The sequence below is a fragment of the Salvelinus fontinalis genome, chromosome 38 (assembly GCF_029448725.1).
Source record: "Salvelinus fontinalis isolate EN_2023a chromosome 38, ASM2944872v1, whole genome shotgun sequence".
Taxonomy (NCBI): domain Eukaryota; kingdom Metazoa; phylum Chordata; class Actinopteri; order Salmoniformes; family Salmonidae; genus Salvelinus; species Salvelinus fontinalis.
In genome coordinates, this window is record NC_074702.1 from 4,386,653 (window position 1) to 4,408,986 (window position 22,334).

General features: G+C 46.3%; 2 protein-coding genes across 5 annotated transcripts; both read right to left on the minus strand.

The window, feature by feature from the left end:
- Window positions 1–7,692: 7,692 nt before the first annotated feature.
- Window positions 7,693–12,704, minus strand: LOC129838061 (sorting nexin-11-like). 2 transcript variants are annotated; one of them, XM_055904740.1, is made up of 6 exons: window positions 11,928–12,704; window positions 9,795–9,906; window positions 9,521–9,621; window positions 9,151–9,252; window positions 8,611–8,829; window positions 7,693–8,431 (listed from the first exon to the last, which is right to left on the minus strand). In XM_055904740.1, the coding sequence occupies exons 2-6, from the start codon at window positions 9,885–9,887 to the stop codon at window positions 7,744–7,746; spliced, it is 1,203 nt and encodes a 400-aa protein (XP_055760715.1). In that variant the 5' UTR covers window positions 9,888–9,906; window positions 11,928–12,704; the 3' UTR covers window positions 7,693–7,743. The 2 variants fall into 2 exon arrangements, with proteins under 2 accessions (XP_055760715.1, XP_055760714.1); XM_055904739.1 differs by lacking the exon at window positions 11,928–12,704 and having other exon boundaries at window positions 9,795–10,565.
- A 173-nt stretch (window positions 12,705–12,877) lies between these two features.
- Window positions 12,878–21,969, minus strand: LOC129837439 (chromobox protein homolog 3-like). 3 transcript variants are annotated; one of them, XM_055903594.1, is made up of 5 exons: window positions 21,751–21,969; window positions 21,022–21,236; window positions 20,596–20,767; window positions 16,815–16,954; window positions 12,878–16,372 (listed from the first exon to the last, which is right to left on the minus strand). In XM_055903594.1, exons 2-5 carry the CDS (start codon window positions 21,228–21,230, stop codon window positions 16,252–16,254), a joined length of 642 nt encoding a protein of 213 aa, XP_055759569.1. In that variant the 5' UTR covers window positions 21,231–21,236; window positions 21,751–21,969; the 3' UTR covers window positions 12,878–16,251. The 3 variants fall into 3 exon arrangements, with proteins under 3 accessions (XP_055759569.1, XP_055759567.1, XP_055759568.1); XM_055903592.1 differs by having other exon boundaries at window positions 16,815–16,957; window positions 21,751–21,964; XM_055903593.1 differs by lacking the exon at window positions 21,751–21,969 and adding an exon at window positions 21,356–21,741 and having other exon boundaries at window positions 16,815–16,957.
- Window positions 21,970–22,334: the final 365 nt, after the last annotated feature.

Genomic DNA, 22,334 nt, shown 5'->3' on the forward strand with positions numbered 1-22,334 from the left:
CCTGTATGTGAGTGTGTCTATGTGTGTGTGTGCCCGTGTGTGTTGTGTGTGTGTGCGTGTCCTCTGCACACTACTGCCATGCTGTGTAAGAATATACAGTTGGATAGTTCTGTCATAAACCTCTACTCCCTGACACCACTGACAGCTTCCTTACCTGTGTGTGTGTGTGTGTGTGACAGCTTCATTACCTGTGTGTGTGTTAGAGTGACTGCAGGGTAATGCCGCACACAGTCAATCACTGACAGAGGACACACACACACACACACACACACACACACACACACACACACACACACACACACACACACACACACACACACACACACACACACACACACACACACACACACACACACACACACACACACACACACACACACACACACAGAGTCTTCTACGCCTTAACAAGCTATCTTCAGGATGAAATGTCCTCCCTCTCCCAATGTGGGTTTGTGGGCTTTCCCCTCCTCTCCTTACCCGGTCATCCTGTCTCCTGAACTGACCTGAGCAGCTCCCCAGGTGGGATCACCTGTCCGTCACGCCACCGTGAGCCTATTGTCTGGCCCCGTTCTGAATGTCTAATGAGCTTCCTGTCCAGCTTCCTGTCCACCTCAGAGAGACATGCTGATCTAATTAGCGGTGCAGAACGTCAGCCACACATCATTCTGCTTATTGTTAATTACCTCTGCATAAGCATAGTACTACTCTCTGTTGGAACACACACACACGCACACACACACACACACACACACACACACACACACACACACACACACACACACACACACACACACACACACACACACACACACACACACACACACACACACACACACACACACACACACACACACACACACACACACACACACAGGGCTGAGATGAGTGGTGAGTTAGGTTTCTCATTGTCCTTACATAGTGAGACTGTCTGCATAGCTGGTAGGTAGACACATGACAGGAGGTTGACTGCTTAGTGTTGGAGGGAGGGTGCCTGTCAGTGTGTGTGTGTGTGTTTCTGCTTTTGTGTGTGTGTGTGTGTGTGTGTGTGTGTGTGTGTGTGTGTGTGTGTGTGTGTGTGTGTGTGTGTGTGTCTCTGTCTCTGTCTCTGTCTCTGTGTGTGTCAGAATTATTAATAAGAATTATAAATATTTCGAAGTTGATCTAAATGTCAAATTCAAAGTGTTTAAGGTTAAGGTTAGATTTCAAGAACACAGGATGAGATGTTACTATCCTTTGTGCAAGCACTTCGCCGAGTTCATGAACAGTGAGACTGGTGAAATTTGGGGAGCGCATCGTCAGTAGTGTACCTTTGGTTCCTAGGGTGTTTCGGCCTTTCACACTATACACCCTCCCCAAAGGCGGCCAGCGACAGGGTGATCAATCCTACGCTTGCGTCCCATTCCCAATTAGTCATAGGAGTTGCCTTGTTGTTGATAGCCAACATCCCATGGGACTATGCATGGCAGGGGCGTCTTCCTCCCTGAGTCAAGCATTGTTGACCGCATACCTCCTGGCCCTCTCACTTCGGGGCCCAGCTGGGGTCTTTCCTCTTCATCCAGAGCCATTGACTGCTGCCTTCTGCCGCCTCTGATACAGCTTTGATTGCCGAACGCTGGCTCTGGCCCTTAATTCCCAGGTCTCTAAGCAGTCTGGTTGTAGATGTTGCCACAAAACCTCTGCAGCCCACCTCCACTGGTCGGACTTCTGTGTTCCAGCCATGATGCTGTGCTTCGGCAGCTAGATCGGCATAGCGCAGATGTTTCCGCTCATAAGCCTCATCTACTGAGTCCTCCCAGGGTACTGTGAGCTCAATGATGAAGACCTTCTTGAGGGAATGGGACCAGAGCACCATGTCAGGTCTTAGGGTGGTGGTTGCGATCTCCGGAGGAAACACAAGTTGCCGGCCAATGTCAGCTAGCATTTTCCAGTCGCGGGCCAAGCGCAGCTGGTCTCGCTCTAATGGTGTAGAGCCGCTCTTCGGTGGTTTAGCCCCTTCGCGGACAAAGGTCGTCCGTAAGGGTTGTGATGCTGCTGGGGGTGGTAGGGAGTTGGTGGCAGCTCGCTTGTCCTCCAGGGCGGACGCAAGGTTTTTAAGGACTTGGTTGTGACGCCAAGTGTAGCGTCCTTGGGTGAGACTTGTTTTACACCCTGTGAGAATGTGCCTGAGGTTGGCTGGCATGGGACAGAGGGCACAGTCCGGATCTTCACCATACCATTGGTGAAGATTAACTGGTGTTGGAAGGACGTCATATGTTGCTCTGATGGAAAAGCTCAACCGCCTCGCTTCCATGGCCCACAGATCCTTCCAGCTGATCTTCCTCTTCTCCACACTGTCCCATCGAGTCCACTGTCCCTGTTTGGCAAGAGAGACTGCCTTGGCCCACCTTGCAGCCTCCTCCTGATGGCGTACTTCCTGCACTACCATCTTCCGCCGCTCTGGTGCAGTGGCCTTACTCCAAGCAGCACGGCTAGTTAGCCCAAGGCCTCCTCTCCCTTGCTGAACATGACCCACAATGGCAGCATGTCTGAGGGCTGCTGTTGCCTCCTGGACTGCTTTTCCTGGCCTCCATTTGCGCCCAGTTGCCAAGGTCGGCGCGTTGTTGCTCACCACTGGGTCTCGAGATTCATTCAGTGTCATCTGGACCCTGGTTTTTGCACACTTGAATTCCTCTGTTAGACTGGTGAGGGGCAGCTTGAGGACACCATCTCCATAGAGGCCTATGGTGGTAAGGCATCGTGGAACTCCGAGCCACTTCTTTAAGTAGCCTGTGACTCCTCTTTCCATCTTCTCCACTGTTGAGATTGGAACCTCATACACTGCTAGGGGCCACAACACCCGGGGTAGGAGACCAAACTGCAGACACCAGGCCTTTAACTTTCCAGGTAGCTGGGTGTTGTCGATGGACTGTAGGCTACTACTGATGTCTTTGCGCAGCTGTTGCACCCGGTCTTTGTCCTTCAGGCTTGCATCATACCACCTTCCAAGGCTTTTTACCGGCTGCTCAGACACTGTTGGGATTTGGTCATCTCCGATGAAGAATTTCAGGTCAGAGAGTACTCCCTTCACAATTGAGATGCTGCGTGACTTGGATGGTTTAATCTTCATACGGGCCCAGCTGATGTTCTCCTCGAGTTTTCTGAGCAGTCTCCTGGTGCATGGGACAGTGGTGGTCAATGTTGTAATGTCGTCCATGTAGGCTCTGAGTGGAGGGAGGCGGAAACCAGAGTCGACTCGCTGTCCACCAGCAACCCATTTTGAGGATCTGATGATAACCTCCATTGCCATTATGAATGCCAACGGAGAAATGCTACATTCCGCCATTATACCTACATTCAGGCACTGCCATGAGGTGGTGAACTCTGAGGTGGTGAAGCAGAACTGCAGATCCTTGAAGTACGACTTCACCAGCGTTGTGATGGTGTCCGGTATGTGGAAAAATCTGAAGGCAGACCACAGGAGTTCATGGGGCACAGAGCCAAATGCATTGGCGAGGTCGAGAAAGACTACGTGGAGGTCCCTTTTCTCCACCTTGGCCATTTGGATCTGGTGCCAGATCATGCTGGAGTGTTCCAAGCAGCCAGAGAACCCTGATATGCCTGCCTTCTGTACAGATGTATCGACGTACGCATTCCTTTGCAGGTACTCGGACATCCTCTGGGCAATGACCCTAAAGAAGATTTTACCCTCGACATTCAGTAAGGAGATTGGGCGGAATTGGCTGATGTTCACTGCATCCTTCTCCTTAGGGATCAGGACCCCACCTGCCCTACGCCACACTTTGGGTATTATCTTCTTCTGCCAAGCTGTTCTCATAAGCCTCCAGAGGACCCTCAGGACGTCTGGTGCGTTCTTATACACTTTGTACGGGACTCCATTTGGCCCCGGGGCTGATGCTGTTCTTGCCCGTCGAACTGTGTTTTCCACTTCTTTCCATGTCGGAGGGCTGGTCTCCATATGATGTTCCGGGGGTTCAATGGGTGGGATATCTGATGGGATGGCCAGATGTTCATGTCGCTTTGAGTCAAAGTTTGTTGTTATCAGGTGCTCCTCTAGGTCTTTCTTTGTTGTTTTTAGAGCTCCACTTTTTTCCTTCGTGAAGAGACTTTTAAGGAACTTGAAGGGATCTTTATAGAATCGAGTTCTAGTTTGTTCTTTCTTCCTTCTGCGTTTCCGTAGGTTCTCTGCTCTACGGAGGGATGCCAACCGGGTTTTAATGTCAGCCTGAAGTGCCTCTATGCCCTCCTTTTCCACTTCCGAGGCCTTCTTCCACTGTTTCTTAAGCTGTCTCCTTTCTTGAACGAGGCGCTTGATTTCTTGTTGCCTCCTGGAAACTGGTGGGGTTGGAACCTTTCTCCCGCCTTTTGCCTCTTGCACTCCAAAGCTTTCTGCCCCGTACTCATAGATGATGTCCCCCATCCTCTCCAACTTCTTCTCTACTGTGCCTCGAAGTTTCTCGAGGGTCAAGGTAAGGTCAGTATTCACTGCTTCCCACAACTTCTTGTCACTGGCGCCAGGCCACTTCACATACGGTCTGTGCCCTGGTAGTCTCCTCTCGACTGCAGGTCTGGGAGGCTGGGTGAGTTCCACTCCTGTTGTTGGTTCCACTTCAGTTGTTACTTCGGTGCTTGAGTTTACGTCCTCCATGACAGTGGTACTGATGCACTGCAAACTATGGTTTGCGTCCAGTTGCTGTGCTTCATTCGACTGATTTGATCGCTTTCGCAGAAAGTGATCAATGCGAGGCCTCTGTCTCTCTTTACCCAAACACCCCTTCTTCCCCTGGTGGATCCTCAACCCATGGTGTGATGTAACTTTCCTCCAACCACAGACACATACCTGCATCTGTTTGTGGCCCGCTGTTGCAGCGGAACTTGTGACAGTTGCTGTGGTGTTCTCTTGTGCTGTGCTCTCATTACTCGTAGTCGTTTGCGGTCCAGTCGTTACCATGTTGTCAGCCAATGAGTCATCTTCCGCCCCCGCTCTCGCAGACTCTAGGGGTATTCTCGTATGTTGACTTTCTGTAGCTAAAAGCGGGTGTTTCCAACATACTGCGAAGTATGGGAAACTACAGAAATGGGAAGCTACCCCATGACTGTCCCAGACATTAACTCTGAATTCTTAAGGTTAGACATTAACTATGAATTCCTAAGGTTAGACATTAACTCTGAATTCTTAAGGTTAGACATTAACTCTTAATTCTTAAGGTTAGACATTAACTCTGAATTTTTAAGGTTAGACATTAACTCAGAATTTTTAAGTTTAGGCATTAACTCTGAATTTTTAAGGTTAGACATTAACTCTGAATTCCTTAGGTTAGACATGAACTCTGAATTGTTAAGTTTAGACATTAACTCTGAATTTTTAAGGTAAGACATTAACTGTGAATTCTTAAGTTTAGGCATTAACTCTGAATGGTTAAGGTTTGGGATAGGCTTAAAACAACTTTTTATTGGTGGATTTGAACATGCAACTGCCACTTGGAATGAAAGGCAGATGCTTACACCCATCCACCATCCCAGTCCACAACGCTCTAGCAAAGCCCAAGCCTACTTGTAGGTAACAGCGCTCACTGTTGTCCCTAGTGGCCGGTTTCCACGTCATCTCCTGACGTCCTCAGACAGGAGTGGGTCCCAGGGACGGGCTACCTCCCTAACCTCTGACCCCTGTCAGACAGGAGTGGGTCCAGGGATGGGCTACCTCCCTAACCTCTGACCCCTGTCAGACAGGAGTGGGTCCAGGGGTGGGCTACCTCCCTAACCTCTGACCCCTGTCAGACAGGAGTGGGTCCAGGGATGGGCTACCTCCCTAACCTCTGACCCCTGTCAGACAGGAGTGGATCCCAGGGACGGGCTACCTCCCTAACCTCTGACGCCTGTCAGACAGGAGTGGGTCCATGGGGGATCCTGTGGGAGAGACCCCGGTCCTCTCCTGACAGTAGAGCTGTCCTATAGGTAGAAGCTGTCTCCTCAGAGACCCTATTATAGAAGCCTCAAAGTGTCCTATACAATGTCCTAAAATGGTTCCTACTACTGGTGGTTAAGGCCAGTAGGTCTTAAGTACTAAGATATTAATAATTATCTTGCCTGTTGTCACGGCGATTCATTGTTCTATGTCATTTCCAGTATTATTTTGACATATAAAGTAGTAGAACGTGACCAATTAATGTAGTGATGCGGATGGTTGAATACAACAATACTGCCCTCTACTGGGCAGATGTAGGCCAACTGTTCGATCAAACCCAAAATGTAGTTTCAATCACTTGACACGAACAGGATAAGTGTTTTAAAACCGATAACATTCCCTTCCTTTGTAACCACAATCAGGAACAGTGTTAAAAAAACAACATTAGAACTGACTTTATTTACAGTGTATGTATGAAGGTATCCTAATATTTACATATTTCAGATTTTTGGACTTTACAAATATTCACAAAACTACACATACATAAACACATATATTCCCTCATCATCTTCTCTCGAAAAAAATAGAAGTAAAAAAACAGTTTTGATGGCAGAAAGACGAGGTAGTTATGGTGACAGTAGTTTGGAGAAATGGATGACAAAAAGCTGTGTGGAAGCCTTATTTTAAAAGCTGTGTGGAAGCCTTATTTTAAAAGCTGTGTGGAAGCCTTATTTGAAGATGAAATGAGAGCAAACACAGTGTCCCAAATAGCACCCTATTCCCTACATAGTGCACTACTTTGGACCAGAGCTCTATCGGGTGACATTTGGGATGCAGAATATTGTAAGTTACCATGTCCTGGTTGGTGGTGATGTTCCCATGGAGAGACAGACATGCTGAGAGTGTCTTCTTCCTGGTCGTGGTTAGGTCTGGTCCTGTCAGGCAGAGACAGCGCTAGGGTCTCTTCCTGGTTGGGGTTAGGTCTGGTCCTATCAGGTAGAGACAGCGCTAGGGTCTCTTCCTGGTTGGGGTTAGGTCTGGTCCTATCAGGCAGAGACAGAGCTAGGGTCTCTTCCTGGTCGTGGTTAGGTCTGGTCCTATCAGGTAGAGACAGCGCTAGGGTCTCTTCCTGGTTGGGGTTAGGTCTAGTCTTATCAGGCAGAGACAGAGCTAGGGTCTCTTCCTGGTTGGGGTTAGGTCTGGTCCTGTCAGGCAGAGACAGCGCTAGGGTCTCTTCCTGGTTGGGGTTAGGTCTGGTCCTATCAGGTAGAGACAGAGCTAGGGTCTCTTCCTGGTTGGGGTTAGGTCTGGTCCTATCAGGCAGAGACAGCGCTAGGGTCTCTTCCTGGTTGGGGTTAGGTCTGGTCCTATCAGGCAGAGACAGAGCTAGGGTCTCTTCCTGGTCGTGGTTAGGTCTGGTCCTATCAGGTAGAGACAGCGCTAGGGTCTCTTCCTGGTTGGGGTTAGGTCCGGTCCTATCCGGTAGAGACAGAGCTAGGGTCTCTTCCTGGTTGGGGTTAGGTCTGGTCCTGTCAGGCAGAGACAGCGCTAGGGTCTCTTCCTGGTTGTGGTTAGGTCTGGTCCTATCAGGTAGAGACAGAGCTAGGGTCTCTTCCTGGTTGGGGTTAGGTCTAGTCTTATCAGGCAGAGACAGAGCTAGGGTCTCTTCCTGGTTGGGGTTAGGTCTGGTCCTGTCAGGCAGAGACAGCGCTAGGGTCTCTTCCTGGTTGGGGTTAGGTCTGGTCCTATCAGGCAGAGACAGAGCTAGGGTCTCTTCCTGGTTGGGGTTAGGTCTGGTCCTGTCAGGCAGAGACAGAGCTAGGGTCTCTTCCTGGTTGGGGTTAGGTCTGGTTCTCAGGCAGAGACAGCGCTAGGGTCTCTTCCTGGTTGGGGTTAGGTCTGGTCCTATCAGGCAGAGACAGAGCTAGGGTCTCTTCCTGGTTGGGGTTAGGTCTGGTTCTATCAGGTAGAGACAGCGCAAGGGTCTCTTCCTGGTTGGGGTTAGGTCTGGTCCTATCAGGCAGAGACAGAGCTAGGGTCTCTTCCTGGTTGGGGTTAGGTCTGGTCCTATCAGGCAGAGACAGCGCTAGGGTCTCTTCCTGGTTGGGGTTAGGTCTGGTCCTGTCAGGTAGAGACAGAGCTAGGGTCTCTTCCTGGTTGGGGTTAGGTCTGGTCCTATCAGGCAGAGACAGAGCTAGGTTCTCTTCCTGGTTGGGGTTAGGTCTGGTCCTATCAGGTAGAGACAGAGCTAGGGTCTCTTCCTGGTCGTGGTTAGGTCTGGTCCTATCAGGTAGAGACAGAGCTAGGGTCTCTTCCTGGCTGTGGTAAGGTCTGGTCCTATCAGGTAAAGACAGAGCTAGGGTCTCTTCCTGGCTGTGGTAAGGTCTGGTCCTATCAGGTAGAGACAGAGCTAGGGTCTCTTCCTGGCTGTGGTAAGGTCCGGTCCTATCAGGTAGAGACAGAGCTAGGGTCTCTGGGGGTGAGGAAGCAGTTCCATCTTTACTGCTGGGCTCCGGCTCTACAAACCCACTGAAAAAAGAGACACATACTGTACAATTAAATTCAACTGCCCTGGACAGAGAATTCCAATTCAACTGTAATCATATAATGTCGCACTTTCTTTTAGGTTGGACTTTTACATACATTGTGCGTGTGTGTGTGTGTGTCTAATGTTTGTGTGTGTGTGTGTGCTTGTGAGGCCTACCTACCTAACAGAATCGGAGTCACAGGACTCCTTGCGGCTGGTCTCTAACAGGTCCTCCTGGGAGTGGAAGCGTTGCAGTTTGCAGCCGCAGCCCAGCACGGCCTGGGACACAGAGTAATGGGTTCTCCCTGAGGCGCAGGCCTCTATCTGGGACACCCCCAGCTCCGACTGCAGGAAGAGGTGCAGACAGCTGTCTGACAGAAGCAGATTACTCTCCAGGGTCCTAGCATCAAATACCAATGGGCATATTAGAAAATGGAACTCTGGTACTATACCAACAGACCCATAAATACAAATGGATATTCATGGGTATGTTGATTTGTTTAACATTAGTCAAATAGAACCTACTACAGCGTCTATTGTTCCCTACCGCCAGAAACACAGAGGAAGCACAACCTAGTGCAGCAACGAGGAGGCATATGGATATGTGTAAGAAATGTTTAGTAGGCCTTTAACCCTTGAGTATAACCTGTTGTTTTTCTAGTATTTTTTGAGAACTATTTTTCTTGTTATGTTTTGTAATGTTTGTTAGGAGGACACTCACAGTTGAAGGAACTTCTGGAGGCCCTTCATCCTCTCTGTGATCTGCTGGGCGTTGTTCAGGCTAAAGAAAGGGTTCTTAGGTGGTAGTTCAGGTAGCTGGACCCTGGAAACGGAGACAATCAAATCAAAACACACTTAAAGGGGCAATCTGGGATTGGTACATCCATTTTTTGGACTGTTTAATTAATTATATATAGTCATTGATTCTTAAAGAATATAAAATAATTGGCACCTTTTTTTAACAACTACTAGTTAGAGACACAAGACATGTGGAAGTATTTTCATTATGTACATTTGTTAAATGTGTCCCCAGCTATCTTAGGTGAATATGCTATACATATAGAGTATGCCATCCTCCTATGAATACCCACATGAGTAGGGAGTTTGCCTGTAGTTTCTGCCGGAGCCAGACGAACTCCCGGTACCTTCTCCTCACACAGGAGATCTTCTTAGTGAAGCAGACACTGTTGGTCTGAGGAGAGACAACAGCAGTTTAACACTGATATTCCATCAGCCGTATGAACAGGACCCTTACCTTAACCATAGCCTTAACCTAAATTTAACCAATTTGGAAATTAAATATTGGTTTGCACGTCAGCCACATCCCCTTCATTTTCCCCCATTGTCTAAGGACATCATACTTACATGTATACAGATTTCATAGTCCATGTGGGCATGCCAGAAGTCATTCTTCTGAATCCGAGGATCCCGAACCCAGACACTGATAAACTGCTCCATGGGGAGGAGAGGAGAGAGACTGAGGAGGTAAGGAGAGAGACTGAGGAGGTAAGGAGAGAGACTGAGGAGGAGAGGTGAGAGACTGAAGAGGTAAGGAGAGACTGAGTCACACTTAACTAAACTGTGGATGAGAAGTGAGAATGTACGGTCTGAGGCAAAGATGGAAGTTTTACAGGACAGAAATACAGGAAGTGCAATCATTGACTCACTCCAACTCTACAGATGTAGGATTTTAATTTGATCACTCTTTTGTTGCTGAGCATTGTCTTCCACAGCAGGAAATGCAAACTTGTATTGTTATTCGAGTTTTAAAAAGGCTTCTAAAGTTTGTAATTTCCACTTTGAAATTTCAGACTTGATTTGCCCTAACAAAAAATGTATCAACCCTACAAAACTGTCCATTCATTATAATCCACATAATAATTCACATTTCCTGTTTCTGCAGGAGCTGCCTCCAATTAAGATCCTACATCTGTTTACCCTGTGACATTTACAGGTTGGTCCAGTTTATTTTACCGTGCCGCAGAGTGAAAGCAGAAGTAGTGCTGATCTCTCTCTCTTACACCATCTGATCTGGCATTTACAGTATGTTTTCAAGAGGAGTTAAACATCTTTAGATCTGTAGATTTCTACCCACAGTACTATCCAGCTAGTTCAACCTACTGAAGCAGGAAGAGACCCCCACACCGACCCTCACTGGGCAACACTACCCACAGTACTATCCAGCTAGTTCAACCTACTGAAGCAGGAAGAGACCCCCACACCGACCCTCACTGGGCAACACTACCCACAGTACTATCCAGCTAGTTCAACCTACTGAAGCAGGAAGAGACCCCCACACCGACCCTCACTGGGCAACATTACCCACAGTACTATCCAGCTAGTTCAACCTACTGAAGCAGGAAGAGACCCCCACACCGACCCTCACTGGGCAACACTACCCACAGTACTATCCAGCTAGTTCAACCTACTGAAGCAGGAAGAGACCCCCACACCGATCCTCACTGGGCAACACTACCCACAGTACTATCCAGCTAGTTCAACCTACTGAAGCAGGAAGAGACCCCCACACCGACCCTCACTGGGCAACATTACCCACAGTACTATCCAGCTAGTTCAACCTACTGAAGCAGGAAGAGACCCCCACACCGACCCTCACTGGGCAACATTACCCACAGTACTATCCAGCTAGTTCAACCTACTGAAGCAGGAAGAGACCCCCACACCGATCCTCACTGGGCAACATTACCCACAGTACTATCCAGCTAGTTCAACCTACTGAAGCAGGAAGAGACCCCCACACCGACCCTCACTGGGCAACATTACCCACAGTACTATCCAGCTAGTTCAACCTACTGAAGCAGGAAGAGACCCCCACACCGATCCTCACTGGGCAACATTACCCACAGTACTATCCAGCTAGTTCAACCTACTGAAGCAGGAAGAGACCCCCACACCGACCCTCACTGGGCAACATTACCCACAGTACTATCCAGCTAGTTCAACCTACTGAAGCAGGAAGAGACCCCCACACCGACCCTCACTGGGCAACATTACCCACAGTACTATCCAGCTAGTTCAACCTACTGAAGCAGGAAGAGACCCCCACACCGACCCTCACTGGGCAACATTACCCAGAGTACTATCCAGCTAGTTCAACCTACTGAAGCAGGAAGAGACCCCCACACCGACCCTCACTGGGCAACATTACCCACAGTACTATCCAGCTAGTTCAACCTACTGAAGCAGGAAGAGACCCCCACACCGACCCTCATTGGGCAACATTACCCACAGTACTATCCAGCTAGTTCAACCTACTGAAGCAGGAAGAGACCCCCACACCGACCCTCACTGGGCAACATTACCCACAGTACTATCCAGCTAGTTCAACCTACTGAAGCAGGAAGAGACCCCCACACCGACCCTCACTGGGCAACATTACCCACAGTACTATTACATGATACACTGAAAATGATATCTAAAATCTCAGACACACATAGACTTCCCATCGAATTGATTGATAAAAGACTCCAGTCGTACCTGGAACACAAGGTTGTCAATCACTTCTCTCATTCTTCAAGTTCAGATCCCGATCAGATCAAATCCACAGTGGACTGGGGAATGAATGAATGGTATGTTCTGAGAGAACAGCTGATCCTTGTCCTCTTTATGATGGACAAACAGGTCTGAAGGTGTCCAGTCACAGGACCGAGGAACACCTTGTGCTGCTTCCATAAACCTCTGATATAAAACATGTTATTGTGTACCATATAAGGTAACGGAGACGTTCCGTCTGTATTTGTTGTTGGTCTGTTGGACCGTCTGACCTGGAAGTACCTAATAAAACACTATACAGCCCTAGGATCAGGATCGTAACGACAATGACCGTGATACAACCCTAGGATCAGGATCGTTACGACAATGACCGTGATAGAACCCTATACAACCCTAGGATCAGGATCGTAACGACAATGACCGTGATAGAACCGCTGCTGTTGTCTAGTAAGACAGTGTGTAGTAACCAGCACTGTCTTTGCCTCTTGACCTGGACGACAATTGCAATGTCACTGTGTGTTTATATGTGACACTGCAACGCTCGTTCTGCTGAGCTTCCTCGTTTGAATCCCATTCCATAGAGTACTTGAGCACACCTGGAAGGCACAGGGGTGTTGATGTGTATCCACATAGTACAAATACAACTGTCATTTCTCTATGGCTGTATCTCTTTCTCTGGTCATCAAATCTACTGAACAAGGTCTTACTGTAGCTTATAAGGTACCATCTTGTTAAGGTACAATCCACAATATTTGCTGCTGTACAATGGTCATCCAATGAGTAATATATTGTCATTAATTCTTGAAGAATATAATTTATAAATGCAGTCTTCGTACAACTGTCCCAAAACGTGATTGTACATTCGTTGTTTGTGTTTGTTGTCATTGAGTCTTTGTGAATGTGAATGATCTGAGAAACAGGACATTAAAGGCTCACAGGGTGACAGCTACCTTTATTCACAGACAGACACTTCACAGGTCAAAGGTCAACAGGTACAGTAACTTAGTCAGTCAGAGGCAGCCCAGAACAAAAGGTTCAACAGAATGGCAGAGTATCAAATGGCAAACCATTCCCTATATAGTGCACTACAAAGGAAGTAGGGGTCTGTTTGGGATGCAGACATTGCCTCATAACATTCCATTGTCCCATAACATTCCAGTCATGGGAGAGGTGCACAATGAATACAGTGTCAGTCATTTTGTGTAGGGACTAGAGTTAGTCCTGAACATATATAACTCTGGGCCCCTTAACAAAACAATGATTTATCAGTAACAAATACAGGTTGGTGGATAAATATTTGGTTAAGAGTAGCCGAGAACAATCAGTGACTGGGTAAAATTAACATAATCATATCAGTTATACTTTTTTCATATGTGACGTCACATTTTGATCAGAGTAACTCATCAAATCCCCATGGTCACTAACAGAACCCTTGGTTGTGTTCTACATCAAACAGTATACCGTCTACTATCATGTTCTACATCAAACAGCATACCGTCTACTATCATGTTCTACATCAAACAGCATACCGTCTACTATCATGTTCTACATTATACAGTATACCGTCTACTATCATGTTCTACATCAAACAGCATACCGTCTACTATCATGTTCTACATTAAACAGCATACCGTCTACTATCATGTTCTACATCAAACAGCATACCGTCTACTATCATGTTCTACATTAAACAGCATACCGTCTACTATCACGTTCTACATTAAACAGTATACCGTCTACTATCACGTTCTACATTAAACAGTATACCGTCTACTATCATGTTCTACATTAAACAGTATACCGTCTACTATCATGTTCTACATTAAACAGTATACCGTCTACTATCACGTTCTACATTAAACAGCATACCGTCTACTATCATGTTCTACATTAAACAGCATACCGTTTACTATCATGTTCTACACTAAACAGTATACCGTCTACTATCATGTTCTACATTAAACAGTATACCGTCTACTATCATGTTCTACATCAAACAGCATACCGTCTACTATCACGTTCTACATTAAACAGTATACCGTCTACTATCACGTTCTACATTAAACAGTATACCGTCTACTATCATGTTCTACATTAAACAGTATACCGTCTACTATCACGTTCTACATTATACAGTATACCGTCTACTCTCATGTTCTACATTAAACAGTATACCGTCTACTATCATGTTCTACATTAAACAGCATACCGTCTACTATCATGTTCTACATTAAACAGCATACCGTTTACTATCATGTTCTACACTAAACAGTATACCGTCTACTATCATGTTCTACATTAAACAGTATACCGTCTACTATCATGTTCTACATCAAACAGCATACCGTCTACTATCACGTTCTACATTAAACAGTATACCGTCTACTATCACGTTCTACATTAAACAGTATACCGTCTACTATCATGTTCTACATTAAACAGTATACCGTCTACTATCATGTTCTACATTAAACAGCATACCGTCTACTATCATGTTCTACATTAAACAGCATACCGTCTACTATCATGTTCTACATTAAACAGTATACCGTCTACTATCATGTTCTACATCAAACAGTATACCGTCTACTATCATGTTCTACATTAAACAGCATACCGTCTACTATCATGTTCTACATCAAACAGTATACCGTCTACTATCATGTTCTACATTAAACAGCATACCGTCTACTATCATGTTCTACATTAAACAGTATACCGTCTACTATCATGTTCTACATTAAACAGTATACCGTCTACTATCATGTTCTACATTAAACAGTATACCGTCTACTATCATGTTCTACATTAAACAGCATACCGTCTACTATCATGTTCTACATTAAACAGCATACCGTCTACTATCATGTTCTACATTAAACAGTATACCGTCTACTATCATGTTCTACATTAAACAGCATACCGTCTACTATCATGTTCTACATTAAACAGCATACCGTCTACTATCATGTTCTACATTAAACAGTATACTATCATGTTCTACATTAAACAGCATACCGTCTACTATCATGTTCTACATCAAACAGCATACCATCTACTATCATTCAACACTTTTCTACATTTGTCAGTAAACTAAATGTAACACATTTATCAACTTTGAATCGCACACACACAGAAAAAGTACAATATCAAGGATGGTGGCAAAAAGTAAATGGTGCAGATATCATATTAGGTGACCAGTAGTTATCTATTGAGTGTAATGCACAGTGAACCCAATACTATACAATACTACTATACTTAATAAAACAACAGACATCTCACAGTGAACCCATTACTATACAAGAGAAGTATCCTACTTAATAAAACAACAGACATCTCACAGTGAACCCATTACTATACAAGATAAGTATCCTACTTAATAAAACACCAGACATCTCACAGTGAACCCACTACTATACAAGATAAGTATCCTACTTAATAAAACAACAGACATCTCACAGTGAACCCATTACTATACAAGAGAAGTATCCTACTTAATAAAACAACAGACATCTCACAGTGAACCCACTACTATACAAGATAAGTATCCTACTTAATAAAACACCAGACATCTCACAGTGGAAGAGCCGGAGGGAGAGCCTTGTGACCAAGGTGCCCCAGAGGCAGAAGATACAAGAACCTACATCTACTACTAAAGTCCAATACAATCACATGGGGTTCTATGACCACAGTATCAGTAGTCACACAGAACACAGTGTCCACAGTGATTAAGTCTGCTACAGTACATGAAGACACTGGGAGAGGAATGCTAAGGGTTAGTTTCAACTCTTCAAACGTAGTGGAAGCACATCCAGTCACTTTAAAAAAAAACAAAGACATGTAATCCAGAGAGATACTCGCACACTTCGTCAGGCTTTGACAAAGAGCTTCGGGTTGAGATGTTGTACAATAGACTGGGAGGAGCATTCATCAGTGTGAACTGTCTGCCTTCATTTCCTTAGTTTCAACTCAATCAGAGCCACAGAGAGAGATAGACGTCTCTATGAATGGTTCTGAACCCCCAAAGGCATTGTGACCTCACCCAGCACCACAGGAAGCAGGAAGAGGCCCAGCCAACCCCGTAGAGGGATTTTACACCTGCCACGATGACTCAATCTACCTGCAGCAGGACATTGTTTCACACACTGTGCCTTTAATGTCAGCTCAAGGAGGACCTTGGTTTGCTGGAGGAGAAATTAACCTATGAGATGCCTACAGATGCTTGTCAGTTCATATTCATACTTGTGTACTCACATGCACACACTCTACGACACACACACACACACACACACACACACACACACACCCTTTACTGGTCCTCGTCCCCAGAGTGCCAGGTGAGTTTGTCCTCGTAGAAGCCTACAACCATCTCAGGATACCTGGCGCTGGCCTCCCTGGCTGACAGCAGGGCCACCTCGTCACGGTTCTTCCTGTCCCACACAGGGATACAAGACATTATTAGAATTATTATACTGCCCCTATGACATATTATTACACAGATAACATCTTTACACGTGTAGAGAGAGAGAGAGAGACTACAACGGGCAGGGGGGCAATGTCCACTTATTTCTGTTGGTCAGAGCACATCATTATAACTACTCTGGTGCTGTTCTTTCTGTTGGTCAGAGCACATCATTATAACTACTCTGGTGCTGTTGCACAATCAAAAGTCTTTACCAGAAATGACTAGTATGTTTGCGGAATGTAGCCTACAATAGTCTGTTGCTGCCTGGCATACAGTCAGGAAGACAAGAGGAACCAGTTGTGTGACAAGAGAGTTTTTATTCTAAAAACAACAGACAACATCTGCCAACTTGGAATGTTGGTGTTTGTTGCAGTTTGTTGTGGCAGAATGGAAGTGGTTAACTGTACCATTTGATGAGGAACATGAGTTCTCCGTGTCTGTCTGTGGAGCCGATGATGCGTTCAGGTTCCAGGGGGCAGGTGAGGGCAGTAGGAGAATCCTGGTCAGCTGGTTCCTGGAGGTCATTATGTCTCTGCTCGCTGTACACCTGCTGGGAGGACAACACAACACAGCTGACCAGTCAGAGGGATTGACTTGGTACCAATACCCCCTGTATATAGCCTCCACATTGACTCGGTACTGGTACCCCCTGTATATAGCCTCCACATTGACTCGGTACCGGTACCCCCTGTATATAGCCTCCACATTGACTCGGTACCGGTACCCCCTGTATATAGCCTCCACATTGACTCGGTTCCGGTACCCCCTGTATATAGCCTCCACATTGACTCGGTACTGGTACCCCCTGTATATAGCCTCCACATTGACTCGGTACCGGTACCCCCTGTATATAGCCTCCACATTGACTCGGTACCGGTACCCCCTGTATATAGCCTCCACATTGACTCGGTACCGGTACCCACTGTATATAGCCTCCACATTGACTCGGTACCGGTACCCCCTGTATATAGCCTCCACATTGACTCGGTACCGGTACCCCCTGTATATAGCCTCCACATTGACTCGGTACTGGTACCCCCCGTATATAGCCTCCACATTGACTCTGTACCGGCACCCCCTGTATATAGCCTCCACATTGACTCTGTATGGTACCCCCTGTATATAGCCTCCACATTGACTCTGTACTGGTACCCCCTGTATATAGCCTCCACATTGACTCTGTACTGGTACCCCCTGTATATAGCCTCCACATTGACTCTGTACCGGTACCCCCTGTATATAGCCTCCACATTGACTCGGTACTGGTACCCCCTGTATATAGCCTCCACATTGACTCTGTATGGTACCCCCTGTATATAGCCTCCACATTGACTCTGTACCGGTACCCCCTGTATATAGCCTCCACATTGACTCTGTACCGGTACCCCCTGTATACAGCCTCCACATTGACTCGGTACCGCAATCCCCTGTATATAGCCTCCACATTGACTCGGTACCGGTACCCCCTGTATATAGCCTCCGCATTGACTCTGTACCGGTACACCCTGTATATAGCCTCCACATTGACTCTGTACCGGTACCCCCTGTATATAGCCTCCACATTGTTATTTTATTTTGCTGCTTTTTATTTTATTTTTTACTTTATTTTATTTAGTAAATCTTTTTTTAAACTCTATTTCTTGAACCACATTGTTGGTTAAGGGCTTGTTGGTAAGCAGTTCCCTGTTATGTCTACACCTGTTGTATTGTTAGAGGAGCATTATAATCATCTAAGGCAACGACTCAACGACTCTCTCCCTGTCTCAACGTCTCTCTCCCCGTCTCAACGACTCTCTCCCCGTCTCAACGACTCTCTCCCCGTCTCAACGACTCTCTCCCCGTCTCAACGACTCTCTCCCCGTCTCAACGACTCTCTCCCCGTCTCAACGACTCTCTCCCCGTCTCAACGACTCTCTCCCCGTCTCAACGACTCTCTCCCCGTCTCAACGACTCTCTCCCCGTCTCAACGACTCTCCCCGTCTCAACGACTCTCTCCCCGTCTCAACGACTCTCTCCCCGTCTCAACGTCTCTCTCCCCGTCTCTCTCCCCGTCTCAACGTCTCTCTCCCCGTCTCAACGTCTCTCTCCCCGTCTCAACGTCTCTCTCCCCGTCTCAACGTCTCTCTCCCCGTCTCAACGTCTCTCTCCCCGTCTCAACGACTCTCTCCCCGTCTCAACGACTCTCTCCCCGTCTCAACGACTCTCTCCCCGTCTCAACGACTCTCTCCCCGTCTCAACGACTCTCTCCCCGTCTCAACGACTCTCCCCGTCTCAACGACTCTCTCCCCGTCTCAACGTCTCTCTCCCCGTCTCTCTCCCCGTCTCAACGTCTCTCTCCCCGTCTCAACGTCTCTCTCCCCGTCTCAACGTCTCTCTCCCCGTCTCAACGTCTCTCTCCCCGTCTCAACGTCTCTCTCCCCGTCTCAACGTCTCTCTCCCCGTCTCAACGTCTCTCTCCCCGTCTCAACGTCTCTCTCCCCGTCTCAACGTCTCTCTCCCCGTCTCACCGACTCTCTCCCCGTCTCAACGTCTCTCTCCCCGTCTCAACTCTCTCCCCGTCTCAACGACTCTCTCCCCGTCTCAACGACTCTCTCCCCGTCTCAACGTCTCTCTCCCCGTCTCAATGACTCTCTCCCCGTCTCAACGTCTCTCTCCCCGTCTCAACGTCTCTCTCCCTGTCTCAACGTCTCTCTCCCTGTCTCAACGTCTCTCTCCCTGTCTCAACGTCTCTCTCCCTGTCTCAACGTCTCTCTCCCTGTCTCAATATTTAATAGATATAAGCGACACTGCACATGCTGAACAAAGATTTTTTGCTCAGGGGTTATAGACATTTTGTTTGTAATTTAGTCAAAGGGTTATTTAATCACTCTATAGTACTATGTGGAAGCTCAGTGCAGGCATGGAAAGTGGAAACATTGACTCCCAAGGGAACAGTGAAACATGTGTATATCTGGAACAGAATGTCTGGATATCATTCTGGAATTAGAATGCCCCCTTCCTGGTTCTATTCCTATATCAGTCTGCGGAGGTAACTTCCTGGTTCTATTCCTATATCAGTCTGCGGAGGTAACTTTTCCACATTACTGTGGAGCTTTTATCATCATATAACAAACGTGTATTTTTGGGTACCGGTATTCTTACTCTATTCCATGATCATATAGTAATAGACCCACATACACTGATCTACAGACCAGTCTTCTATAGACCTACATACATACACTGATCTACAGACCAGTCTTCTATAGACATGAATAAACACACTGATCTACAGACCAGTCTTCTATAGACATGAATAAACACACTGATCTACAGACCAGTCTTCTATTGACATGAATAAACACACTGATCTACAGACCAGTCTTCTATAGACATGAATACACACACTGATCTACAGACCAGTCTTCTATAGACATGAATACACACACTGATCTACAGACCAGTCTTCTATTGACATGAATAAACACACTGATCTACAGACCAGTCTTCTATAGACATGAATACACACACTGATCTACAGACCAGTCTTCTATAGACATGAATAAACACACTGATCTACAGACCAGTCTTCTATAGACATGAATAAACACACTGATCTACAGACCAGTCTTCTATAGACATGAATAAACACACGGATCTACAGACCAGTAGAAGACTTCTAACACACTGATCTACAGACCAGTCTTCTATAGACATGAATAAACACACTGATCTACAGACCAGTCTTCTATAGACATGAATAAACACACGGATCTACAGACCAGTAGAAGACTTCTAACACACTGATCTACAGACCAGTCTTCTATAGACATGAATAAACACACTGATCTACAGACCAGTCTTCTATAGACATGAATAAACACACTGATCTACAGACCAGTCTTCTATTGACATGAATAAACACACTGATCTACAGACCAGTCACTCTGTCATCCCAGATCTCAGTCACTCTGTCATCCCAGATCTCAGTCTCTCTGTCATCCCAGATCTCAGTCACTGTCATCCCAGATCTCAGTCACTCTGTCATCCCAGATCTCAGTCACTCTGTCATCCCAGATCTCAGTCACTCTGTCATCCCAGATCTCAGTCACTCTGTCATCCCAGATCTCAGTCACTCTGTCATCCCAGATCTCAGTCACTCTGTCATCCCAGATCTCAGTCACTCTGTCATCCCAGATCTCAGCCACTCACAATCTCCGTCTCCTGTCCTGCCAGTTCCTCTTTGGGGACTAGCTCTGGTTCCACCGGCCGTAGGTTCTCCTCCTCCACCTGATTCTCTCCAGACAAACAGAGGTTTCTCAGGAACTCTTCTATGAGTTCAGGACAGACCAAGTTGTCCTCGGGTTCCCAGGTGTTGTCAGCACTAGAGGCAGAAACAGTGTGAGTGTGTCTATGTACAGCAAGCTTTTAATATTAGCCACTGAAGAAATTAAATCAATTCATAGACACAACTATTTTTAACTAGTTTAGGATACTACTGAATATGTCCCAAATGGCCCCCTATTCCTTATATAGTGCACTAGTGTGTAATTATGTTCAAGAGTAGTGCGTTAGGGAATATGGTGCCATTTGGGAAGCCCCATGGTCTATTCAACTGTGTTGAAATGCTCTCCTTACTCAGTGAATCCTTTCCACTTCAGATAGTACTCTACTCTTCCATTGGAGACCCTTCGATGGATGATCTTCTCAACCACAAACTCCTGGACGACTGCTGCTGCTGCTGCTGTTGTTGTTGATACTGTTGTTGTTGTTAATGGTGTCGGTGTTATTATTGTTGCGGTTATTGTTTCTGCCTTTCTCTGTTTCACATTCTGCTTTTTTCTCATTCTAACCTGCAGAGGGAAAATATATACTTCAAGTTAAGTGTAATTCAGAAAACTATCATTCAGAAAAATGTAGTAGCCTATTTAATTGTGTATTGTGAAGAGGCTATGGCTGTATTCACTCATACATATTATGTAAAATCTTTCACGCAACGTTATTACAATGTAACGCGAGCACAATATCGAGGTCCAGACAGAATATCGTCGTCATCACCATGTGGTTACATTGTAACGTCTAGCAGCTTCGGGTCAAGGGGACATACTATCGCAGCGTCGTTCTACGAGACATTGAAATCGCGCGTTCTGTACACATCTACTGTTGGTTACACATCTATCTCAATTTACATACTTTTTTTTTACTGCGGACTCGCTGGTGAAATTACTAGAGGCTGCAACACTGCGGACTGCGGTCACTGACAAACATACACAAACTAGACGACTTAACAGCAAATGCATGTATCGTATGATTAACGCAAACGTAGACTAGGCTACATATCGAAGGCTATTTCTAATAAACACGTACGCTTTCAGTCCAACTTTGGCTGTGACAGAAATACGCTACGATGTAGCATACGCTGGAGCACGCTGATACAAAAACAATTAAAAATGTGTCCAGTGGTTCGTTAGATGCGTAGCCAAATGCAAAAATGTTCTAGTGTCGTTACAAAAACTTTTCATGAATGAGTTAAATAAAGATGGCCGGGGTGGGAGCTCGGAGGAAGTGGTTGCCAAGGGAAGAGGTCAAGTCAGAAAAACCGGGAGGAGACAATGGGACATCCGCCAATCACAGACCGATCCGCTTGTCTGCTCTGTCTACAGTGGGAATTCGCTTTGGTTTACTACTGTGTAATTTAATAGTAGGATTTGGCTAACCGCTCGGCTATAATGATGATTGTCAATAGCCGACGGGCATGAGGGAGAGAAGTTGCCTACGCTGTTAAAAGAAAGTGTTTTGTAACACTAAAACTATTTGGAACTGAGCTGCCACCATCGTTAAGGAGACGAAAGCTTAACTTTGCTGGAGTTTTGAAACACATGGGTGTAAGGGGTTATGAGACAGATTGAAGGTGTAGCCTACTGAAACATTCATCCTAAGGTGTTCTGAAA

What these genes read in the sequence shown, in the direction of transcription:
- LOC129838061 (XM_055904739.1), bottom strand. Translation starts at nt 10,088, where the DNA reads ATGATTGCACTTCCTGTATTTCTGTCCTGTAAAACTTCCATCTTTGCC. An exon ending in CAGGCAAACTCCCTACTCAT is followed by an intron (nt 9,253 to 9,520) that starts GTGGGTATTCAT and finishes CTCCGTTTCCAG; the next exon opens with GGTCCAGCTACCTGAACTAC. An exon ending in CTCCAGAAGTTCCTTCAACT is followed by an intron (nt 8,830 to 9,150) that starts GTGAGTGTCCTC and finishes ATTTGATGCTAG; the next exon opens with GACCCTGGAGAGTAATCTGC.
- LOC129837439 (XM_055903592.1), bottom strand. Translation starts at nt 21,230, where the DNA reads ATGAGAAAAAAGCAGAATGTGAAACAGAGAAAGGCAGAAACAATAACC. An exon ending in AAGTGGAAAGGATTCACTGA is followed by an intron (nt 20,768 to 21,021) that starts GTAAGGAGAGCA and finishes TTCTGCCTCTAG; the next exon opens with TGCTGACAACACCTGGGAAC. An exon ending in CAGGACAGGAGACGGAGATT is followed by an intron (nt 16,958 to 20,595) that starts GTGAGTGGCTGA and finishes TTGTCCTCCCAG; the next exon opens with CAGGTGTACAGCGAGCAGAG.